The sequence below is a fragment of the Gallus gallus genome, chromosome 2 (genome assembly GCF_016699485.2).
Source record: "Gallus gallus isolate bGalGal1 chromosome 2, bGalGal1.mat.broiler.GRCg7b, whole genome shotgun sequence".
Taxonomy (NCBI): domain Eukaryota; kingdom Metazoa; phylum Chordata; class Aves; order Galliformes; family Phasianidae; genus Gallus; species Gallus gallus.
The window spans coordinates 6,323,462-6,346,016 of NC_052533.1; the positions used below are offsets into that span (position 1 = coordinate 6,323,462).

Below are 22,555 nucleotides of genomic sequence, written 5' to 3' on the forward strand. Positions count from 1 at the left end.
GGTCCGACTGTTTTCTCCAGTTTTACACAAGAAAGTGTTAAATAGTTACCTTTCAAATAATGCCAACAATTACAGTTACATTAATACGTATCTCTTATTTAAATAAGGTCGTAACGAAGCAAAAACCAACTTCATTCTTATTTGTTAAAACTGCTTGCAAGCACAAGCATCCAATCCCCCACTCACACCTTCTGTGATTTCCCAATCGCAGTTGCCCAAAGCACTGCTGGGTGGGCAGCCAAGGCACTGGGCTGTGCATCTGGGCTTCAATCCAACACACGTAGACGTTTCAGTGATCTTTGTGCAGAAAATATCCACAGGCACCTTTACTTCAGATTATGTACAGTCTGTGCAGCCTTTGAACATTTCCAGCACATCCCATCATTAGACTTCCAGCAGTGCTGTTAATTCCCAACTCCACCAGCACTGCTCGTGTGAGCCAGCTTTCTGCTGTAGTTCCCTGATCTCAAGTAGAGTGCTGGACTGGCATGACCTTCCCAAAGCCACTGTTCTGCAGCCAGATCCCAAAGACTGCTGCTGCTCAATGCCATGTACAAACTTTCTCGGAACAAAGCACTTTTTCCCTTACTAACCATGCAGTGGTTCTGAGAAGCACAGCAAACCATTCAAAGATGGTCCTTGTCTGCTCAGATTTCAAGACTCATTTGATGCACGCTGACCTTATTCACCTTATTTCTTCATAACCAACAGGGGAAGCAGTTATTTCTGGGGTACGACTCACCAGCCTTAGGCTGAGACAAGTTGCATCCCACAAACACCAACCTGCCTCACACATACACGTTTTCATGTTGTTTTATCTAACCATGTTGTAGAGTTCTCATAAGTGACCAATGGATTTCAAACTCACCCACCAAGACTGTCCTTTAACGAAGGTGACTGTTAACATTGCAATCATTTGTTTCACTCGCCCAGCAGAAAGGTTCTCATCCTGGAGAATGGCTGTAATGGGAACCTGGTGGCAAAGGGAGAATGCAGAGCACAACAGAGCACAAAGCTGTGCTGAAGGAGACATCTCAGCACTATGGTCTCAGTGCCAACGTTAACTTGAAAAAGGTGGAAGATAAGAGAAGGAGGAAACAGCAACTCCAAATCTGCCACTGTGAAGCATGGGAATGACAGGAAAGATTAGCAGTGCAAGCAGCATTAAGAGATCTTCCAAGACCCTGCGGTATGGCTGTTATCCAAGGCCAAAGTGATAAATGCTGGTTGTACTCTAGAATGAAAAGACTCCCTGCTGTAGCCCGTGGGCACCATGCAGAGCACAGCTTCATGCGCAGCGCATAGTGGAGCAGGAACCCTGGGGGAACAGCCCCCCATTGGGCTCTGTGCTGGAGCAGTGACTGAAGGATGGGCTCCGTGGTACAGAGCCATGTTGGAGCAGAGCCTGAAGAGCAGCAGCCTATGGGAAGCCCATACAGGATCAGTTTGGGAAGGACAGCATCCCATGGGAGGGATCCCACATGCAACCGGAGCAGAGAGTGACCATGAAGGAGCAGATACAACAAAGCATTAAGGACTGACCACAGCCCTCATTGCCCTAGCTTGCTTCTAGTTCTCACAGCTCTGGCCTGTTATCAATAGGTAATAAATTACACTAATCTCCCTCATGCAGTCTGTTTTGCCTGTGACAGCAATTGATGAGCAATCTCCCTGTCCTTATCTCAACCTACAAGTTTTTCTCCATTGTATTTTCTCCTCCTGTGCTCTTGAGGAGGGGGAGTGAGAGAGCAGCACAGTAGTGCTGAGCTGTCTATTAGCATTAGGCCTCCACAGTTCCTCATGGAAAGGAAAAAAAATTCCATGTTTGAGTGATAAAAAGCATTTATATGTTCACAATGAGAACTGTAGACTGATTGGCACCCTCGGCTCTGCCCTTTTATTGCAACCTTCCAGTGGTTATAGAGAACATATAAACAGGACAGAGACAAACCTATCTGATAGTGATAGGACAAGGGGGAACAGCTCAAGGACAAGTTGGATAGAGCCCTTGGCAACCTGACCTGGTGGGTGTCAACCCTGTTAGAGCAGTGTGGAATGAGATGATCATTAGGTTCCCTTCCAACCCAAGCTATACATGATTCAATGATGATTTTATGACACACGTAGTTGTCACAGTTGTTCATATTTTGCACAGTCACTGTAGAATGAGGCACAAAAGCTTACATTGAGTCTTTCCTTTCAGAGGCCGAAACACATTTATACTTAAAACACTTCCTACTTGCTAAGCACATCAGAAGTAGAACACTCAGTCTTTGCTGTACTAGGAAAACCAGCAGGTCTCTGCTGTGATCCCTGTACTGCAAAAGAGCCCCAAAACCTCAGCAGCCTACACTCCATTCCTTGGGTTTAGGTGTGTTTATGAGCTGATCGCCTTTCAACTTCTTTTGATGCAAATATCCAAAGAATGGGGCAAGAGCTCTTCACCCAACATAATCTGAACTATATTTCTCAAAGTAGCACAGCTAGTCCTATGGATGCCCAGATCTTGGCACACCTGGGAAACAGGAAAAACACAACAAAACCCCCAAAACACCAAAACACCCACAACTAATGTATGAGATGCAAGCCTGATGTTGTCTAACTGCAAGAACATCATCTTCCCAGCAGAGGGAACTGTCCCTCTCTGCTCTGCTCTCTTGAGGGCCCACAAGTGCTGTGTTCAGCTCTAGGGACCTCCTCCCCAAGGACATGGAGCTGCTGGAGAAGGTCCAGAGGAGGCCACAAGGATGCTCAGAGGCCTAGAGCACCTGAGCTATGCAGACAGGCTGCAATTCAGAGAAAGCTTCAACAAGACCTTATAGCAGTACTTTCTTCATAAGTCTTTATAAGACTTTTACAGCAGTGCTTTAGGTACCTTCCAGTACCTAAAGGACCTACAAAAAAGCTGGGAAGGGACTCTTCGTCATTGTGTATAATGACAGGACAAAGGGTAACAGCTTTAAACTAGAAAGGAGTAGATTTAGATGAGATATTTGGAACAAAATCTTCATGGGGAGGGTAGTGGGGCTCTGGTGCAGGCTGCCCAGAGAAGCTGTGGGTACCCCATTCCCAGAGATCTTCAAGACCAAGCCGGATGGGGCTTTGGGCAACCTGATCTAGCAAGAAATGTCCCTTTCTGCAGCTGAGGTTAGAACAAGTCGGTACTCAAGGTCCCTTTCAACTCACACCATCATATGATTTTAAGTTTGGAAATAGTATAGCTTTCCCACAGAAGACACTACAGGAATCCTCCTCTTCCACAGTCATAATCTCCAAGTGATTTTTTTCTATAGCATGAACATTTTCATAAGCTAAGCTAGAAAAAAGGACTTTAGAATTCATCTCTGGAGCCCTCAAACATCCATCATCTTGACAATCCAAGAGCAACCTGAGCATATCAAATGTCTTAACTCACACCCAAATGGCAATGACATTTAAAACACCTTTGAGGATGAAGGAATTCTCCCCAAACTCAATCTGAAGCAAAGGCATTTCAGGGAGGTGAATCCTGGGAATCTCACCATTAGCCCTCCAAGCAGTCAGAAGGAAACTGAGAAAAGCATACCTTAACTTATAATCTAGGAATGACACCCACTATCAGTAAACAGTTCATTTCCATAGAAATACATATATTTTTAGGGTTTCATTAATTGCTTTATCTTAATGTTTCTCAAAAAGCGTTGAGCAAAACATTGTGGAGGATATTAAACATGGTGAAATTCCAATTTTTCTTCAAATTAAGTTTTAGTTGTTCAACTCACTTTATTTTTAATTATTTTTAAGCTACATAAAAATACAGTTCTGTTAAGGAGCTGTTTTCACAAGTCAGAGCCCTCTTTCATAACACAGATACAGTCCAGTACCTATGAACTGGCTTACTGGGAGTCTGTACACAAGACTACAACCAGCAAGCTCAGCATGATGACTGCTGCGCTCAGGCTTATTTTCCAATTACTTCCTTCTCTGCTCAGTGTATTTAGTAGAAGCATTTCCTCATTAGATGTACTAAGCCTTTAGAAAAAAAGAGTCTAATTAAGGAGTTAATAGCAACTTATGCCTAGGGCAAGGGCCAGGGAGGTCTTGAAGAAAGTTTCTTCTTCTACCTTTACCACACCTTCTGCTAAAGTAATGAAGAATTATACAGACCTGTTATTAATTTAAAGGCCATGTTTGCTCCCACATCTGAAAATCCCCAACCAACAAATATTTGTAAGCAGCTCCTCTAGTTCACGTTGAATTTTGGAATGGTTACATGAATACAAATCAGTTATCTTCTCCACTCACAGGGCATGGAATAGAAACGCTTCTAGTAGATGTACAAAGGGTCATTGAGAGCTTACTCCATCAGCTCCTACATTTTAGTAACACCCTTCATTAGATGATCCAAGTTAAAAAGCATGGGAAAGACATAGGGTCCCATTCCCAAGTGACAGGACGCAGGTACATGTTTTACATTTCCACCCAATTAGTCTGCCAGCATAGATATCTTCCCCCATCCCACATATGCATCAAGAAGGTCCAATCCAACTGTAGACACCAAACCAAGGCCTTAACTGACTCTAGATATCAGTATGCACATAGTGTAACCAGTTATTAAAGGCTGGTTTCCCTCTAACACTACACACAGTTCCATCAAGACTTCTTTGAGACAGCCAATGGTCCATGATTAGTCAACTCCACTGCTCCACCTTAGTGAGGTACTCTGCAGATACTTATTTCCATGTTATCTGAGGGGAGACTGAGCCTTCTAGTTTGTAGTATGTGTATGGAAACCATTAGGGTGCAGCCTGAACCAGAGGAAGCAATACACCTGTGTGACCAGAAGGGGCCAACCCTGGGTCCACCCCTCCCTAACCTCATTTAAGGGCTAGCAGCCAAAAGGGAAGCATCTCTACTCAGAGATCACCTCCTTTGGAATGCTTGGTGAGCCCAGTTCCTTGCAAAGGGGGCAGTGATTCCTTCTTTATTTCTGGATTGTGATCTCTCCCTTTCTTGGGTGATCCAAAACTGGTTTAAAGCAGCAGTATCTGATATCACCTATCTATACAGTATGCAATAACCAAAAACCATAGGTCTGCTTTCTAAGAAAACAATCACTTTGAGCTAGAACTTCTGTTACTACATGCTATGCTGAAGAGGGCTAGGAGTCAGAAAGAAAGTAAGCCTCACAGGCAGAACCACTGGGCCAACTGCACTGGAAAGGGCACAGAAATTCTTTCACAGATTAAGAACTTGCCACTCCTGGCAGGAGTGGTGCAGGGAGTGCAAGAACAATGCATGACTTTCACTGAGCCAAGCACAAGTGTTCCAGCTACACCCTGTCTTGACTAAGACATTTCCATTTAATTGGTACATAGGAACTCGCACTATCTTTCCCCAGGATCAAGGAGTGAATGCCTCCTATTGGTCCTGAGAGCCGCAGGAATCAAGCTCTGATGCTTGTTATGTACAGGAGCAACTCTAAAGAAAAACAGACTTCCAGTATTATGCTACTGATTCTGGCCTGATCTCAAGGGCACTTTTTTGTGGCCTGCCTCAGCCCAGATGCCAGCTAGAAACGAATGCATCGCTCTTTTTACAGCCCTGTGGAATGAGTAAGCAAGGAGGGATGTTCACGCTCCTCAGAAATGCAGACAGTTTAAATTTAGGAACCTCAAAGAGGAAAAAACTTGAAGCCAATTAAGGTACAGACAGTCCCCTTGTAAAGCTATGAGAACTCTTGTTATGACAGCAGACCCTGAGACTGCTGGGTGCTTCTGGAAGCAAAAGATTCTAGAGCATTCTTCCAGGACGCCTGCTCTGTCTCATTACCTTGGAGAGAGGGAACACCCCAGTGAAGAATGACCTGGAAGGAACAAGAATAATAAACCCCATTTACTTCAAGTCAGGACAAGGAAGAAAAATACAAATCCTCTCCTGATGTGGAATCCCTCGTACGTTCTGCAGAAGTTATATTTACTTCCAGCTTTTCAAACCAAAGAAGTTTCCAGATGATTATTCCAAATATTTTTCTAGTCATGCAGAAGAAAAATAAGTACTTGAGCTCTTCCATGTATGTGGCAGTTACCAACAAAAGCCTACTTTAGTGACAAGGTCTGGTCTATTACCAACATCAATAATTTAACCGTGGTTTAATAATGCAATCAAGTCAACCAACTGCACAGATTTCTTCAAGACAGAAGAAAGGCAAAGAGTCTTTATGATTCTGAAGCCTTATTTTGATGTTTCAATTTGTATTAGTTCACAAAATACCAGAGATACCTCAAACATCATTTCCAATACCACACTGAGCAAAAAGAAATGTATGCTTCAGTGGTAAAACGTAATTTTACTTTTCATTAGTGAAAATACCATTTAGTCAAAGGTTAGGTAGAGCTTTTCACCCCACAGGAGTTTATACAGGCTTCACAAGACACAGCCAGCAAGTGTGCTATTGTGCCACGCTTGGGACTGTGAATTACTGCTTGATACATAGCAAGGAAGTCATAGGATCATAGAATGGCCTGGGTTGAAAAGGACCTCAAAGACCATCTGGTTTCAACCTTCCTGCCACGGGCAGTGTCACCAACCACACCAAACCAGGCTGCCCAGAGCCACATCCAGCCTGGAAGTCCCTGCCTTGCACTTAGTTCTTACCCTTCTTTTAGATGGTCAGTTGGTCTGTGTTACAAAACAAGCTAATCCTTCTCAAAGACAAAACATTTAAATAATGAATTTGTTTGAAGGCCAAGCAAAAATCTGGCCTTAAATAAGATTAGAGAGCTAAGCTGCAGAGACTGCTATATGCTATGCTGAGAGTCATTTCCTTTCAAAATGAAAACAGAGCTCACAATAGGGTGGAGAAACAAATTTTTCTGTTGGAAAGAAGATATAACGAAGTCAAGCTGATGCAATAACACTGAAAAATGAAATCACACCAATATATGATGGTAGTACCAGCAGAGAAAACTCATCTGACTGACAGAACGTGAAGAAGCGCTACGTTTTGTTGACACTTAAACATAATACAGGAATTACTGAAATAGATATTTTCTTTTCAAAGCACTTTTGCCAGTTTCAAAGAAGTCAAATTGCTTTAAGCATCGCTATATGCACCCATTGTCAGTTAAAACCAACAAGTAAAAAGCACATGCAGATGTGGCTGACACTACTTCCCCAGAATACTGCCACATTAAATGCATTAACACGCAGAGTACCCAGATACTGTGCTGAAAACACATGCAGACAACCAGCCAGTCTGCATCCAGCTCAGTGTTCTGCAGTCAACAGATGCGGATCACCTTTAATTTATTAAACTGAAGTAAAAAAAGAACAGCAAGGTCCTTCACTGACAGCAGAGTAGCCCTTAAGGGACAACCCTCCTACTCCTCCCAAACGGGCTGGGAAGATTTTGTTCTATTGTTTGCATCCTGGGAGATGTGCAAGAATTCAGAAAGGCAGTTTATCACAGAGAGCTGCATACTGCTGCAGCTTGCCTACTTTCCCCACTGTCCACAGAGCTGGATTGGCAAACTTCACGGCGTAGCACACAGCATCTCACAACTCCAACTCTTCATGCTCAGATCAGACTTTCAGAAGTTTCTTTTCTCTGCAAAAAGCAAAAGGCAGGGGCTTCTCTTGAATGAGTGAGTACTCATGAGTCTCAGGCAGGGGAGAACTGTAGCATGGAGGCATAGCTCAATACATAAGAAGAGCAACTGTTTACAGGTTACAACTGAACCGCAGTAGAAAACAGTGAAAGAACAGTTCACTGTCTCTCAATGACATGCACTGTGCCAGTTAGCACTTTCCCAGCTACAGTCACCATTTCTCAGGGTTAGCACAGGCTATGGGTCATTTCAGGCAGGCAGACTACATGCAGATATTCAAGTTTAGGAAGAAATATAAGCTGCTATACCAGGGCAAATGGAGCTGTGCCAGTTGGCCTCAGGCTGGTTAGCAGACCACGGCTCTGTCTACTGCTTATTTAACATCTCTACTGTTCAACTTTGCAGCACATAGCACATTCTCTTGGTGAAGCATGCCTAACTGAAGCGTACAAGCTATCACTGCTTTCACAACAGCCTAACAAAGATGCCAGTGGCACAGGCTCATTCCTGACAAGACCAGAGCTGTGTGCTAGGAGAAATGAGATGTTTGGTAGCTGCTGGAATTGAGAGGCCCAAAGTTTTCTGACCAATAACAGGACTGAAGAGATTGTCAGCCCATTCCTAATTAGCTACTAATGCTGTTATTTAAGGCCTCCTGTCAGCTTTGCTCCTTACCATGTCCTTTTATTCAAGGATAAAGGAAGATTCCTTACAAATCTTCACATTAAATCCCTCCAAAAATACTGAGACTTAACACTTATTGCATGTTGCTTCACTGGTATTGCTTGTGTCACATGACATAACATCTCCAGTTTTCCCTACAGTTAACAACAATTTTGAAATGCTTTCTATAACGTCTCATGTATAATTCTCCAGGATAAATGTGTGCTGTGATTTCTGCCCAGTAGAGGGAGACAGGATACTGCAGTCAGATATAAACCCAATGAGAGTCTTCCAAAGGATCACATCAGAAAATGATGTAGCTCCACTTTTTCATTCCTCCATCAGTTGCTGGTCACTTACTTTTCTGCCTCATTCAGCGTAAGCCCTCACCATGTACTGTTTAAGTATTTTCACTGTTAAAAAACTCAAATTTTGAGAGATCTGAGAGCTTTAAGGCACTGGGTTTTTTTTATTTGATCTTAAATTAGGAGAAAAACTCATCTGGGTAGGAGTGAAACGTCCAGGAAAGACGTATCTACAAGATCAACTCCCTTTGACAAGACTCACAGACAGTGGTGTTTCAGAAGGCTGCTCTAAGCTACCAAAAGAGAAACTGATTTTCTATTACCGAGAATGACCCCGCAATCATAGGCCAAGGCATGCCCTTTGTTCTTTGCCAGCTGCAATCCACAGTCATCATTCAGGAACCCAAATAAGACAGGGGTTTGGTAGAAAGTAGATCAAATGTTTTTCACCGAGTTCACTGAGTCACTCCTATAGGAGTAACATTCAGTAGGTTCATTCACCAGGACTATTTCTCTAAGCGTTACCTCACATTGGCTCACTAAATGGAGATTAAACCACTTCTTTACATTAATAGCATTACTCAACACAGCGATGGTGAGAATGCTTGGTATCTAAAAACATTTCCTGCAATTCATCAGGAGATTCGGGGAACCCAAGAGGAATGAGTCACTCACCCTACTGGCTCAAAGAACCAACTGGTTTTTGTAATAAAGAGGAAAAGTTCATCTTTCTAACTGCAACGATGATGGAGCTCAAGCCTTTGGCCTGGGTGACCGCTGGCAGCTGAGAAGTCAATGTGTGTAACGCTCTCAAGTATCACATTGTTTTTCATTGTTGTGCAAGTAGGCTTTCCATCTTTTAGACCATGATATTAAGGATCTTGCACTACATGTTATTATCTGATATGCAAGATGGTTCTGGGAACGTTTTGAGATTAAGGATCTATTAAATGTTCTTATAGTGGAAGGCTGTAGCTTGAATAGTACATTCCAGGCTAAGACTACTTAATGTGCTTATTTAAGACACAACTAGAAAAATCACTAAAAGGAGACAAAAAAAATCCACCTCAAAAAACACTCATTGCAAAATCCAGGAAATAAAGAAAGCCACAGCGCTCCACCACACTGCAGAACAGATTACCCATCTCTACAGCAGGCAGCTATTGCCATCTTTTGGCAAATAAACTCTTCCCACAGAGCCAAGAGTCTAGCAGATGATGATTTACTGATTAAAAGCAAAAAGAAAAGCCGAAAATAAATTTTCTGGAGAATGCAGTAATTTGCATCATTAAGCCACCCATTTTAGTCCCAAGTTATCTCACCAATATAGCAGGAACAGGCTCAGAACACCTGGAAATAACTACTGCATGTGGAGCTCTATGTAAGATATCTTTACACAAATTGACAGTCATGAAGAATATAAATTTGGGGTTTCCAGAATCTCATTAGTGATTGCAATTGCCAATTATATCTTCTCACTCTGTTCAGCCAGGAAGAGCCTCCCCCACCCCTCCAAGATCCTCCACTAGTGTAATGTGAAAGATACGGCTGAAACAATATGGGGCTTTTGTATTCAAAGTACAGCATTATAGGAGGTAATACTTCATTGAACACTCAGGAAACATACTCCCATTTCAACAAGAGAACTGCAAGGAAAGGCAGACTGAAAGAAGAATACTCACTTGTAGCGTAGTGTCGAAAACAACAAGCTTAGAGCTTGTTGGAACAATGTCATAACACTTGTGTGACCTCATGAATCGCACATAAATGTCACTTTCCGACTCTTCAAGTGCTGTAAGTAAAAACATTTTGTTTTATTTAAAGAACCTTAAAAAAAAACCAAAACAAAGTTAAAAGCATGCCAAATCAACTCAACACTGTTGCAGAAGGACATCCCTCAAGCAAAACTCAAATCCACACTTTCCGATCCAGACAGACAGTTCATAGTTCTGCACTTTGCATTTCACTCATCTTTCCTTTCAAATTCAGCAGCACAAAGTGCATTGTTCTCCCCTGCTGAGAAGGGATTTCAGTATGGAGCAGTTACAATTCAGGCATTTGGGTTTTAAAATAACTATTGAATATGCACACTGAGTACCTGAATTGCAATTATGTACAGACAAAGCCAGTTTGAAATGTAAGTAGTGTCACACTTCACTAACTCAGGCTCCTTCTATTAGGAAGGCTCTGGCCTCATTTCTGTCCAGTCTACTTTTTGGAGCCCTCTATTTTCTGAAGAGGCAGCAGGCAGGTAACACAATCACATCACTCTACCCAAACTACCTTACAAACCACATCACAAACGTCACACTGTCATTTCTGAATTCAGGATCTGTTTGGGCTGGAGTGTTTGGTTGGTTTTTTTCCCTGTTAAATGTGTATGTCTGTAGCCAGAATTCAGCAACCAGCCTATATTAACTTAAATCAGCTTTGCCTTTGTCAGAGTTTAGATGTATACACATGCAATCTCTACACTTGCTGCAGTATGTTAACTTCATTATCATGGCTTCAAGCTGCACCAGGGAAGGTTCAGGCTGGACGTTAGGAAATGCTACTCCTCTGAAAGGGTGGTCAGGCACTGGAATGGGCTGCCCAGAGAGGTGGTGGAGTCACCAACCCTGGAGGTGTTCAAAGAGCGTTTGGATGTTGTGCTGAGGGACATGGTTTAGTGAGAACCATTGGTGATGGGTGGATGGTTGGACTGGGTGATCCTGCGGGTCTTTTCCAACCTTGGTGATTCTATGACTCTATGATTATCATTAATTATGCTCTAAAAGCAATTCAGGCCTCCGTTATTCACAGCAAGTACTCAGAACTCAAAGTTAACATCTCTATCAGACGTACGGCCTTTAAACCCTGTAATAATGTGCAGGAAGAAATTGGGCATACATTACACTTTTTCAGAGTGAAAAAAACCCACAGACTGGAAATAGCTGCTAACCAAGGAACTTTGCATTAGGAAGCAATCAGCCTCAAAACTCCTTGTTTGATGTATTCGCTCAAACGTTATTAACTACTGTTGGAGAAAATACTGGTCATTTCCAGAGTGGCTCAGCACAGTTTCTCGAGTCCAAATCTATAGAATCAAAGCTGGATTCCCCCCTGAAGCAGCTGCTCTAGCACACAGATGGTCTCTTCTACATACTAACCAAGGTCTTCATCTCCAGCCTCCACTACTCTTAGCAGGGGTGGGGGAAAGAGTCCTTTCCCAACCAAAACCCAAGCAGTATGAAAAGCACTTCCAGAGGAATACAGAAGAATTTAACTGTGAGGAAGCAGAAAAAACTCATTTGTTGGACTCAGCAAATGAGGTTGAACAAGGCTGAGTTCGACAGTGTTTGTTCCACAGTCATAATAGTCATAATAAGCCCTTATTTACTTTCAGGTCTTTTCCCATGGGATGGTACACAATGAGAACCAGGCTTGGAGTGGTAAGCAAGACTGGGTACTAACACCATCAGTAACCATTAAAGAGACAGTGCACTATCATGTCTTTCCACAGCACCACAAGAGCTACAACAGTCAGTCCCAGAAAGAAGCAAACTCTCTTTTGCTTCTTTCATTACATACCTTCCAACTGTTGTGGCAAGCAAGACTGTGGTCCAACAGTTGTGAAATCCCCTGCAGACCAAATCCCTTTCCCATGCTGACTGAAACAGAGGCTCTCCACAACTTTCAGTGCATACCCAGAAACAACCATAGGCACAGATGCCCAGGGCAATTCTGTTCTCATTCTGAAGCTGGACTTCCTACTGATTCTGTTGTCTTAACAACGTTACTTTCTATACAAATAAGCATAGTGCAGGTAGAAACAAACATAGGAAGACATCAGAAAACTGATGAACTGCAAAATGACCAACTATTTTTAGCTGAAGAAAATCACTGCAGAGCACATCACTGCTCGACACAATTAAACTAACGGTTATGCAAATGTAACATATATTCCTACAGCAAGTGCAGTAATTGCACTTAGATTTGTAGTGACACATTGCCAGGCTCAATCAGTTGAGGCTGCTAATGGCAGCAACATTAAGAACTCTGCATGGAGCATCATGGTAAAGATCTGCCTATAAAACCTCCTCTCCCACAGCACACACTCCTACTCTCCAAACGTGTGCTGTCAACCAGACCTCAAATCACCATCACCCACTTAGCAGCACCTGCCCAATGCCACACACCCTGCCTTCCCCTGTTTTGCCTTCCAGTTCAGACATTTGAATTAGGCAAATCACTTCGGGCATCACAAAGAAATCAGTTCCCTCACTGAGGAGGGAAGGTTAGTCACAAGTCTTCAGACACACACGACAGCTATGTGTGAGCGCTGTGTTTAACACTCAAAAATAGCTAGGGAACCAGAATCTCAACAAGGATGCAATTGTCCAGCCAGAACTGAGGTTTATTTCTACAGAAGATCCTTATACTATAGAAGAGTATAATGCCCTGCTGTATTAGCTACCAACTAAATACACAGAACATAAACAGCACAGATCTACCTCATATGTTTTAAGTTGGTCCATCAAGTGCCTACTGGAAAGTATATTCCAAGACCTTACACATACGTCAGCCAGCTGGGATTACTTACAGCTGCCTTAGGTCAATTCTTTGTACATATTGGATGTGAGATATCAGCCTATGCAGCTGCTCAAAGGAGGGAAGGTCTCAAGCTGAAGGCCTGGTACACCTTGTGAGCACACTTACACACTCATCCTTCCTGCACAGCACAGGCAGACAGGGCACAGCCTTCCTTACAGTTCCTCTAACCTTCAAGAGGACAGACTTACAGTTTGTTTATATACAATCACCATCATGCTGCAAACACAAATAATCAAATACAGATACCCTAATCTCCATTAAGATATTTCTAATCTGTTACCTATTTATCTTCTAGGTCTGGCTTTATTTGTTTTTTGTTAAATGCCCATTCTTTGCAGCTGTTAAGCTACTGCAGCCTTAGCCAGCATCTGCAAAGCAGTACTCCCTTCAGACAGACAAGAACAAATGCATTCCTGCTTGGACTTCAAACCCCACTCGGTCTCTGCACATCTCTGCACAGAAGACCACCTGCCCAACAGGCAGCACCATGTGTATACATTGGCTATTCTTTCCTTTCACCACAAATCTGTGGTACACTCAGGTGTAGTAGGCATCACTGTGCTACCAACACATGCAAGAGGCAATACAGAATCTCTGCTCCTGCCCAAAGTGACTGAGGTATCCAGAATTAGATTTGCATAAGGAGCCTCATTTGCAGAAGTGCCCTTACAGTAATGGATGCCCCAAGTTGTATCACACCACAGAAGGACTCCATGCTACAGTCATTTTGAGAACAAGATCTTAAGTGCTTCTCCTTGGAATCTGAACTGAATTGCAGCAGTGCCAAGCACAGACTGTCTTTGCCGTCCCTATCAATTTTCTTCCTTCCCCCTTGGTCAGATGGTTGATGTATGCCTCTCATGCTGATTCTGTAACAACTCCTGCATTAAGTGTGAAGATGGAATGGCACCAGACGATTACAGTTACCCTGGCAGAGCAAAGGCAGTTGGAGAGAAGCCTTGGGGAAATACATCTGTTGGAGCTCAGCTTATGTTTATACCACGAGTCAGGATGCTGCCTCCAGCCAAACAGCAGCTTCCTACAGTTCATTATCTGAACATTACTTGCTCACAGACAGCAGATTCCCAGCAGGAGCCATCTCAACCTAGAGCAGGGGTTGGGAAAAGAGTGCACTATGACTGATGGTGCATTTCCACTTTGGTGTTCCCTCATGAAAGCCTATTTCTTGCAAGATAACTTTCTCATAAATCTCCAAGTGGACATTTGCCACACGCACTCCTTCCCCAGACATCACAGGCAAAGGGTCCAAATCCCCAACACTCCCTCCTGCAATTCCTGATAAGCAGAGCAGAAGTAAAGGCCACCTGAAAGGAGACAGATCTCTGGAAAATTAAAGCACCTGAAGTCAACTAATTGAGGCCTGCCATAAAGCTTCTTTTAAGTTCAAGTATTCCTGTATCAGCATTTTACTTATTCTTACAGGTAAAGACCCTTTAAAGTGTAAAAGATCCATTAATGCATTTTTCCCAAACCTACTCCCCTACCTTAGGCACTTCAGTGCAAGTAATTTTTACTCCCTCCTTCTCTCCCACTCCACTATAACATCAGATGTGTTTTAACTTATTTTTCCAAGGCTGTTATTTAGAAAAACATGGATAAACTATTGAGCAACACTGACTAAGAGATTGCAGTGGGACCCAGTACTAAGTTTAACCCTCTATTTATTTAACCCTCTATTTAGAGAGAGAATGTGGAGCTAGCATCTGAATATCTATATATGAAAGGGAAACTTCCACAGCATTTCTGAAGCCATTCTTTGGGTCTTCTGTACAGATACCTTCAGTTCTACTCACACCTTTGCCACCACACAGAGCACTTTCCTACTGCAGCTCCCCCCTCAGAATTCTTCTCTTTGGAATGCCTTGGAGAAGAAGTGCCTGCAGATGGAGAACAGGAACGTGCAGTAACACATATGGTCAACACGTACCAAAAAGCCTCCAAATGCTGTCACATAGAAACCCACAGGAAGCTTCTCAGAGGTGTCTACTGCAAACCACAGGGTGTCTTTTCCTGTGGTCCATCGCATCTGGCTGGCCCAATAATGAGATCCTAGACCACAGTTGCTATTTTGTATTGTTGAAGCTGGAAGACATCTCAAAACCAATACCTATATTATAGATATATTATTCTCCTTATTTCTGCACTGGTATGCAGTCACACCAAGTTTAACATGTGGTTTCAGGAGCATCTGCAAGGAGGGCATTGTGTCCCATGCAAACTGTTTCCTCTCATCTTTCAGCCACATCAGTGCAGCCGGAGGAGCACTCCCTGGAGCAGCCCTGCTCCTCACCATTAGGAGGAGAGCTGTCAGCTCTACTAAGTCTCGCTGATTTGATGAACATAAAGACACCTTCAGATAGATCTGAATGATGGTTTGTGTAACTGATATTTCCAAGATCACTTTGAAATCAACCGCTAACTTTTAAAAAGCAGAAAGACAAACCTTACAGCAGCATGTCAAAAACATCCTCAGCTAACCACCTGGCTGGGCAAACAACTCAGAGGAAGCCAAAAGTATATACAACACACACTATGTTCTCCTCCCACTCCCCAAGCTACACTGAAAAGAATACCAAGCTTCCAGTAACATGCTGTTTGCACATTCCAGATAGCAGTGAATAAGAACTTTCATGTTAGAGACAAAAGATATCCTCATCTCAATTTTTAATCACAGAATCGATCCAATAGCAATGTATTAGGTGAAGTTTAGCCATACAATTAAGCTGATAAGCTTTACTAAAAGGTGTTAATGAGGTCACCCTCCTATTCCTTAACCAGCTGAGGTAGTTAAATACTTGGTTAACAGAAGTTCACAGTAATCTATATTAGAACAATACATATCACAGTGAAAACAGCAATTGGAGAGTTGTTCATATACAACAAATGGATTTTGTAACAGAACAAAGCAGTAAGAGGGCATGGCTTCAGTCTGCTGAGCTGTCTGCTCCAGAGCCAGGAGCCCGAAAACAGCAGACAAGACAAAACACCAGAAGCAGAATCAATGTCAGACTCAGCAGGAAAAGAATACTGACTTAGCATAAGGACGAGCACAGAACAAGAAGTGGTGTTTGACTGCATGATTTGATTTATGTTCGTTCATGAGGAAACTATTCTCAGAATAAAACAAAAACAAAACCCACAACAACCAAACACTGCCAAAAACATCATCTGACTGAGCACGTGAGTGTTAAAACCTAGTGATAACAAAGAATGGAAAAGGTGGAAAGAGATGGTTACAAAGATGCCCATTGTAAGTGGCAGGAGATAAATCATTACATTTTTAGAACAGGCTTGGAACAGCTTTGCTGCTAACAGAGCAAGCAAGGCTAGCAAAGGACTAGCTCTGATCTTAGAGAAGTGAGTTGGTCTGATATACAGAAAGCAATGGACTGTCCCACGACAAGTCAGAAGGATTTCAAACACAAGGAAACAGAGGGAGAGGATGCAAAGGAAGAAACAAGAAGTCTTTTCTTTCTGAAAGCTGCAGTGAAATTGAAGATATCCTGGCAGACCACACAGCAAACTTCCAGAGCAGCATTATTCCCGCAGCCACAGGCTGCACGACACACGAGCTGCAGATTGGATGCTTCCCACCTCAACGTAAAAGAATGCATGAGCTGGCAGCTAAAGAAAGATCACATTAAGTTCACCGATGTAAGATACTCTGATACAATGTGATAGGAAGTGCATCTACAGATCAGTATCAGCAGGTTCTCCAGTGATCCAAGTTGAATTCTTTGTTACAATGAGAATACAGAACTTCTGGTAGGAGGAGGATTTGAGAAAGCAGGAACATGCACAGATACTGTTAGAAAGCCTAAGCTGTGCCCTCCCAGCATAGGACATCCCACAACTGGAGGTTCTGGAAATACATGAAACAAGGGGAAAAGAATAGGTACATGAACAGGTTAAGAGCTACATGTAGAAAAGTAAGCTTTCCACATCTTGAGATAAAGCCTTAAGTCATTTGAAAAAGATTTAGAATTTCCTGCATCTACTCCTTTTGGCACCTAAGCCTGCCTTTTAAATCACAGAATGGCCCGGGTTGAAAAGGACCACAGTGATCATTGAGTTTCAACCCCCTGCTATGTGCAGGGTCACCAACCAGCAGACCAGGCTGCCCAGAGCCACAACCAGCCTGGCCTTGAATGCCTCCAGGGATGGGGCATCCACAGCCTCCTTGGGCAACCTGTTACAGTGTGTCACCACCCTCTGAGTGAGAAACTTCCTCCTAATATCTCACCTAAACCTCCAGTCTTAATTCAAAACCATCCCCAATTCTAGAGTTCATGCAACTACTGCATCACTGCAGATCACTACGGTAATTCAGATGCTGTCTCCCCTTGTCACAGGGGGCTGCCTGATGCAGAGACAAGGTTATCACAACATGTAGACAGGAGAAACCCTAGCTATATAGCTAGCTGCCATACTGCTTTAGTCTCTAAGTTAGTAACAAAGGGCTTTTATAAGTAGTTTGATGTCTCACAGGGAAAACACTGCAAAAAGACTCCAAAAGTTTTCTGGTTTCCTTTGCTGCAATGTTCTAATTAGCAATCTCAGAAACAGGACCAGAAGATGCTTCCAGGAGTTTGCAAGAAGATTTAGAAACGGTGATAAGAATTTAAAGTTTATCTTCAAAATGAATTCACAAATGGCTTAGGGTTAATGGTGTCTTTCAAAGAATACCAGAACTGGAAAAAAATTGCTTGGTCTGATGAGCACAAATCAGGGAAGTGACCAAAACAACAGATCCTTTCAGAAAGATCCACCCTACTGCTATTCATTTCATATATGAAACTGCAAGTAGGGAAAAGGCACCATGTGCTTAACCAGAGCAAACCAAACAAAAACAAACAAAAACTCACCGCAGCTGTCACAGAACCATTAACTCACCCCAGAAGCTGATTAAACAGAACAAGGCAACCCTGGGATTTTGTACAGTCTCCTCCTCCTAAGGTCCTAAACATGGAACGAGACAAACATCAGCAGCTGCCTCAGTGCAGAACAAAATAGGCTATCAGACCCTAAGACAGCTTCACTTTTCTGGTTCTGAGGCTTAAATATCTTTGCTCCTCCAAACTGCCCTAGCTATTGCTAGTTAAGAGAAAAGTAATACAAATAACTGCCTGAAAACCATGCAGGATTCAGAGCTTGGTTACAGCCTTCCCTGTGTCATCACACACTTCAAAACCCTGCACTGAGCTGAGCTCTGTTTCTAAGCTTTGGAGTGAAGATATCCTAGTTAACAGCCTGGGAAGTCAACACTTCCTTTATCCAGCTGCTCTCTGCTGGCAGCCTGGATAAGCAAATAACACAAGATCTGAGGCAGACAGAAAGCAATGAGAAGCTTGAGAAACTTCACATTCCAGAGCTAATTGTAGCAGCTCTGAAGCTTCTTGTCCAGGCAGGCAGAGGAATTTACTTGTTTACAAGCAAAAGCTGCATTGCTTGGGAACTACCTGGGAAACCAGCAAATAATACCAGAAGTCCAACTGTACACCTCTAGAATAGCCCCACTATCACTTAAACCAAGGTCAGGCCAAAGCTAAGGGTCTGTACTTTGACTACAGCCAAATCACTGTGCTTTTGTGAACAGAGGCAGCAACATCAGCCTACAGCCTAATAATTAAGTTCTTCCCTTGACAACAGGCAGTATGATTTTTCCCTAAGCATCCCAAAGATCTAATTTAAGGCACCGCCAGTTTGGAAAGCAAACACACACTTTGAGATTGAGAGGTGCCAGCCACAACCCAAGAAACCAAAGATGGTATTAAGCCTCTGAATATTAACATCGGGAAACATACGCTGGAGAGCAGAACTCAAGCAAGGTTCAAGGCATGCGATAGATGAAGGAATAAAGCAGCCTGTATCCTTAGAAATGCTATCTATACAGGAAGACTGATAAAAAAAAACCTTGACTTCTTGTCAGTTTCTTTAAAGCAAGCACTAATCCTTCTACACACACAGTCTGCATACACTTTACAGCAGAGATGCCCATTTACCGTTAAGAGTTGAAGACCACAACTTAACCAAAGCACTGTCTGCAAGACAAACATCTTCAAAATGAACCCACCACCTTCATGAGAGACAACTATACATTCTTATTGAATACAGCAAGAACCTAATCTGTAGGAGACCTTTCACTAAAGGCTAACAATGTAAACTGAAAGCATAAAATGCTTTAAAGGAAAAAAAATCAACTTCCACGTGTGTAAGCCTAAGGACTTCAGGCCACATCTGCTATAGAAACAGCTTTGTCAGGTCTAATAGGATGTGTCATAAAGAAGCGTTTCAGGTATTTCCCAACACAGCTTTTTGACTGCTGGTCCCAAATCTGGAATGACTACAGACAAGAGCCCAGCTTGAAGCTTTGAATCATTCAGCATTAAGATCCTCATTTCTCCGTAGTTTCTCCTTACACATTTCCTCTCATTCCCTCCCTGTGTGTGACAACCTTCTCTAAATAGCTATTATTGCTCTATCTTATAACAATCTGTATGCACACTTCAATAGATTATGAAGTCTTCTGGCTTCAACACACCACTTCAGAGATGTACCTAACAGCAAGTACAGATTGGAGCTATGCAAAGTAGGTGAGATCCACCACACATCAATATGGCACACTCAGGGAAGCTTTCTGGAACCTGGTTCAGAAGCTGTATTGATCATTCTCTTCATCGCACATTACTGCAAGCAGACCCACAGCTGATCCTTCTCTGAACTCCTGTGATGGCCATACAGTGCAAAGCTTTTTGTTTTATTGGTTGTTTATTATCATTAAGAATACCCAATACCTGAACCAAATCGTAGAGGAAAGCACAATAATGTTGTCCAAAAACAAGGAAACGTGTCTCTGAAAAAACTGTAATGAAGTGTCTAAAAGCTGCTTTAAGGCAAAACTGAGGATTGCCATCTAATCTCTGCTGCAGTTATACCTCTGTGAATTTCGACTACCAGTAGAATTCTTCACCAAATTGCTTTACGTGGAACAGCAAAATCCATGTGAAGTTCAGCATCTAAAAATCAAGTCAGACTTATTCGAATAGCAGTGAGAACTACCACAAGAATAACCACATCAGTCAGAAACACGTCAGACATGAGCGACTCCTAAAAGGATTGAGTTATTTAGGCTTCCCAAAGCTCTGTCTTGATGCCAAACTAGACTACATGCCAAATGTCAAATTCAGCTCTGCCCTAACATAGCTATGTTTGTATTCCATTGATTGGATGATACATTAATATCAGACACTGGTGTAACTCCTTCATGGGCAGATTTTCTCCTAACCTCCCTGCCTTTCCTTTGTCAGTCTTTTCTGCTCCAAGCAGAGCCCCAGTAAAGCCCACCACTGCATGCATCTGTAGCCAAACAGCCTCAGTACAGAGAGGCATGCTTTGTTTCAAGGAGCAAGAACTGCTAAGAAAAACAGTACCCCCAAGTGCTGTATCTCCTCTGGAAAGAGTGCATTTCTTAACATATCTTGGACTTGCCTACTTCCCAACACCCTGCTAAGTTCTGGAAGCACTCAGATCAGTAAAGTAACTGTTGATAGCTTACAGTAAGGTCCTAACAGAACTTCTGCTGCTTTGAGTGACCTCACTTAAAAGTCAGGCCCCATGGACAAATACTTGTGAACATCCAGCCTCACATTATCCAAAACGGAGTATGCTTTACAGAGAACCCTATCTTAAATGACAGTCATATCTGTTGAAGGTCATTAGGAAGCAGAAGCATCTCAGGATTATTTAGCAGTAATTACACTCAGCCAACTCACGCAGATATTCCACTGTGGTTCTTACCACGCTGGCATTATTTCAGCTTAAATCAAGTCCCATTCATTCAGTAGCCAGCCTTGCCCAAGGGCACTAAGTTTGCCCAGAGCACTGACTCGACCATGAAAATCAAATTTAGCAGCTGAGGTTACCGGACTACCAACACAACAACATGATCTCACCTATACCATCATCCCTTCACAGGCACCACACATTCAGGTAGAGTATTTCAGACCACCACCTGGGATGTTTATCAAGGAAAAGGCAACAGCCACCCTGCTCCACCAGGCTGCTGCATACCAAAGCAGACACAAGCAAGAAACACCATCATGCAGTCATCTCTAAGGCAACACTGATACTGTCATACCTGCTGTTTCTACCATTACTTACTGAAGTAGTCAACTGCCAACTCAGCATCTACAAGTCAACATGCTAAGATGTTCTCAGGGCACCTGGAAGGAAGTGGAGGTGATACTGTTCAAAGCCTTGGATCTCACACACAGCAGAGGTTTACCAACCTGTTGGCAGCTAATCATGGCTTCCCCTAGGAAGATTACGTCTGCACATCGTGCAGGTGCAATAATACCAAGACAAATCAGCTCCAGCTCTTCCTATTAAGTTCCGTTCTCAGTTGCTTGCATCTTGGCTAAATAATTATAAGGACTCACAGCTGCCACGATAGGCCTTTCTCCTACCACTGTTTCTAGGAAGTCCCAGACAGAACAGTTCCACTGTTTCCAGGAATGGATTAGGGGAAAAAAATAAGTGTTTTGGCAAGCTTAATTTTTATGCAAGCTTTTTCTCCTCTACTCTCAAGGCCAAAAGCAGAGGTTTTAAAAGCATGTCCTGTACAACAAGGCTGCATCTTCTGCTGTACTCAAACATTTGCCAAAGTAATAACACTTCACATGTTTGATTCCTGACAAAGACCAGTTATGACTTCACGTGCTGCTATGAATTGGTTATCTCCTACTCAACTCTGAGGAGGGCTTTCCTCACTGTGAAACTCAGCACTATGATCAGAGCTGCATCTTTTATAGGAGCAGAAAGAATCAGGACTACACGGAGCTGGTGAGCGCTGGGCTGACAGAAGGAGCCATATGCAGTACTTGCACAAGGTGAAAGATCCTCACCTGTGATGACAGAACTCCCAAAAGTTTATGTTATGCTTTTCCAAGTAAGGCCTTGTGCACAAAACTATAGGTAAAAAAAAAAAAAGTAGAGTTTCCATCCTTCAACTTTGAAGATGAATATTTCTTTGGGAATACTTCTATGATGACAGTATATAGCAAAGTGGCAGACAAAGGACATGAGGTTGCCTAGGACAGCACAGCACTTGATGGTAACTTCCTGCATGAACTACTAAAGCTAACTTATCTGGAATACTCAAAAGTTCATTCTTTAACCCCTCTTGACAGTTTTGTCACAGGAAAGCTCAAAATCCTTTTGATATTCTATGTTGCAAAGTGACAAAAAAATAAGTTGAGTAAATTTGGTAGGAACAGATGCAACTATTCAGTATTACATCAAACCAGATAGCCAGAGGGAAAAAGGCACCAACTAACATGATTTTTCTCCCTCCTCACTTGCTGTTATGCCTTAAATATTATAACA

The 22,555-nt window shown here is 42.7% G+C and overlaps 1 protein-coding gene across 25 annotated transcripts in view; it reads right to left on the reverse strand.

Annotated features, from left to right (window-relative positions):
* Positions 1-22,555, reverse strand: part of PRKAG2 (protein kinase AMP-activated non-catalytic subunit gamma 2) — a 182,415-nt gene that overhangs the window by 13,135 nt on the left and 146,725 nt on the right. For all 25 annotated transcript variants that reach the window (NM_001278142.1, NM_001278143.1, NM_001030965.2 and 22 more), the window contains 1 exon segment: positions 10,240-10,349. In NM_001278142.1, the coding sequence (NP_001265071.1) occupies positions 10,240-10,349 (110 nt within the window).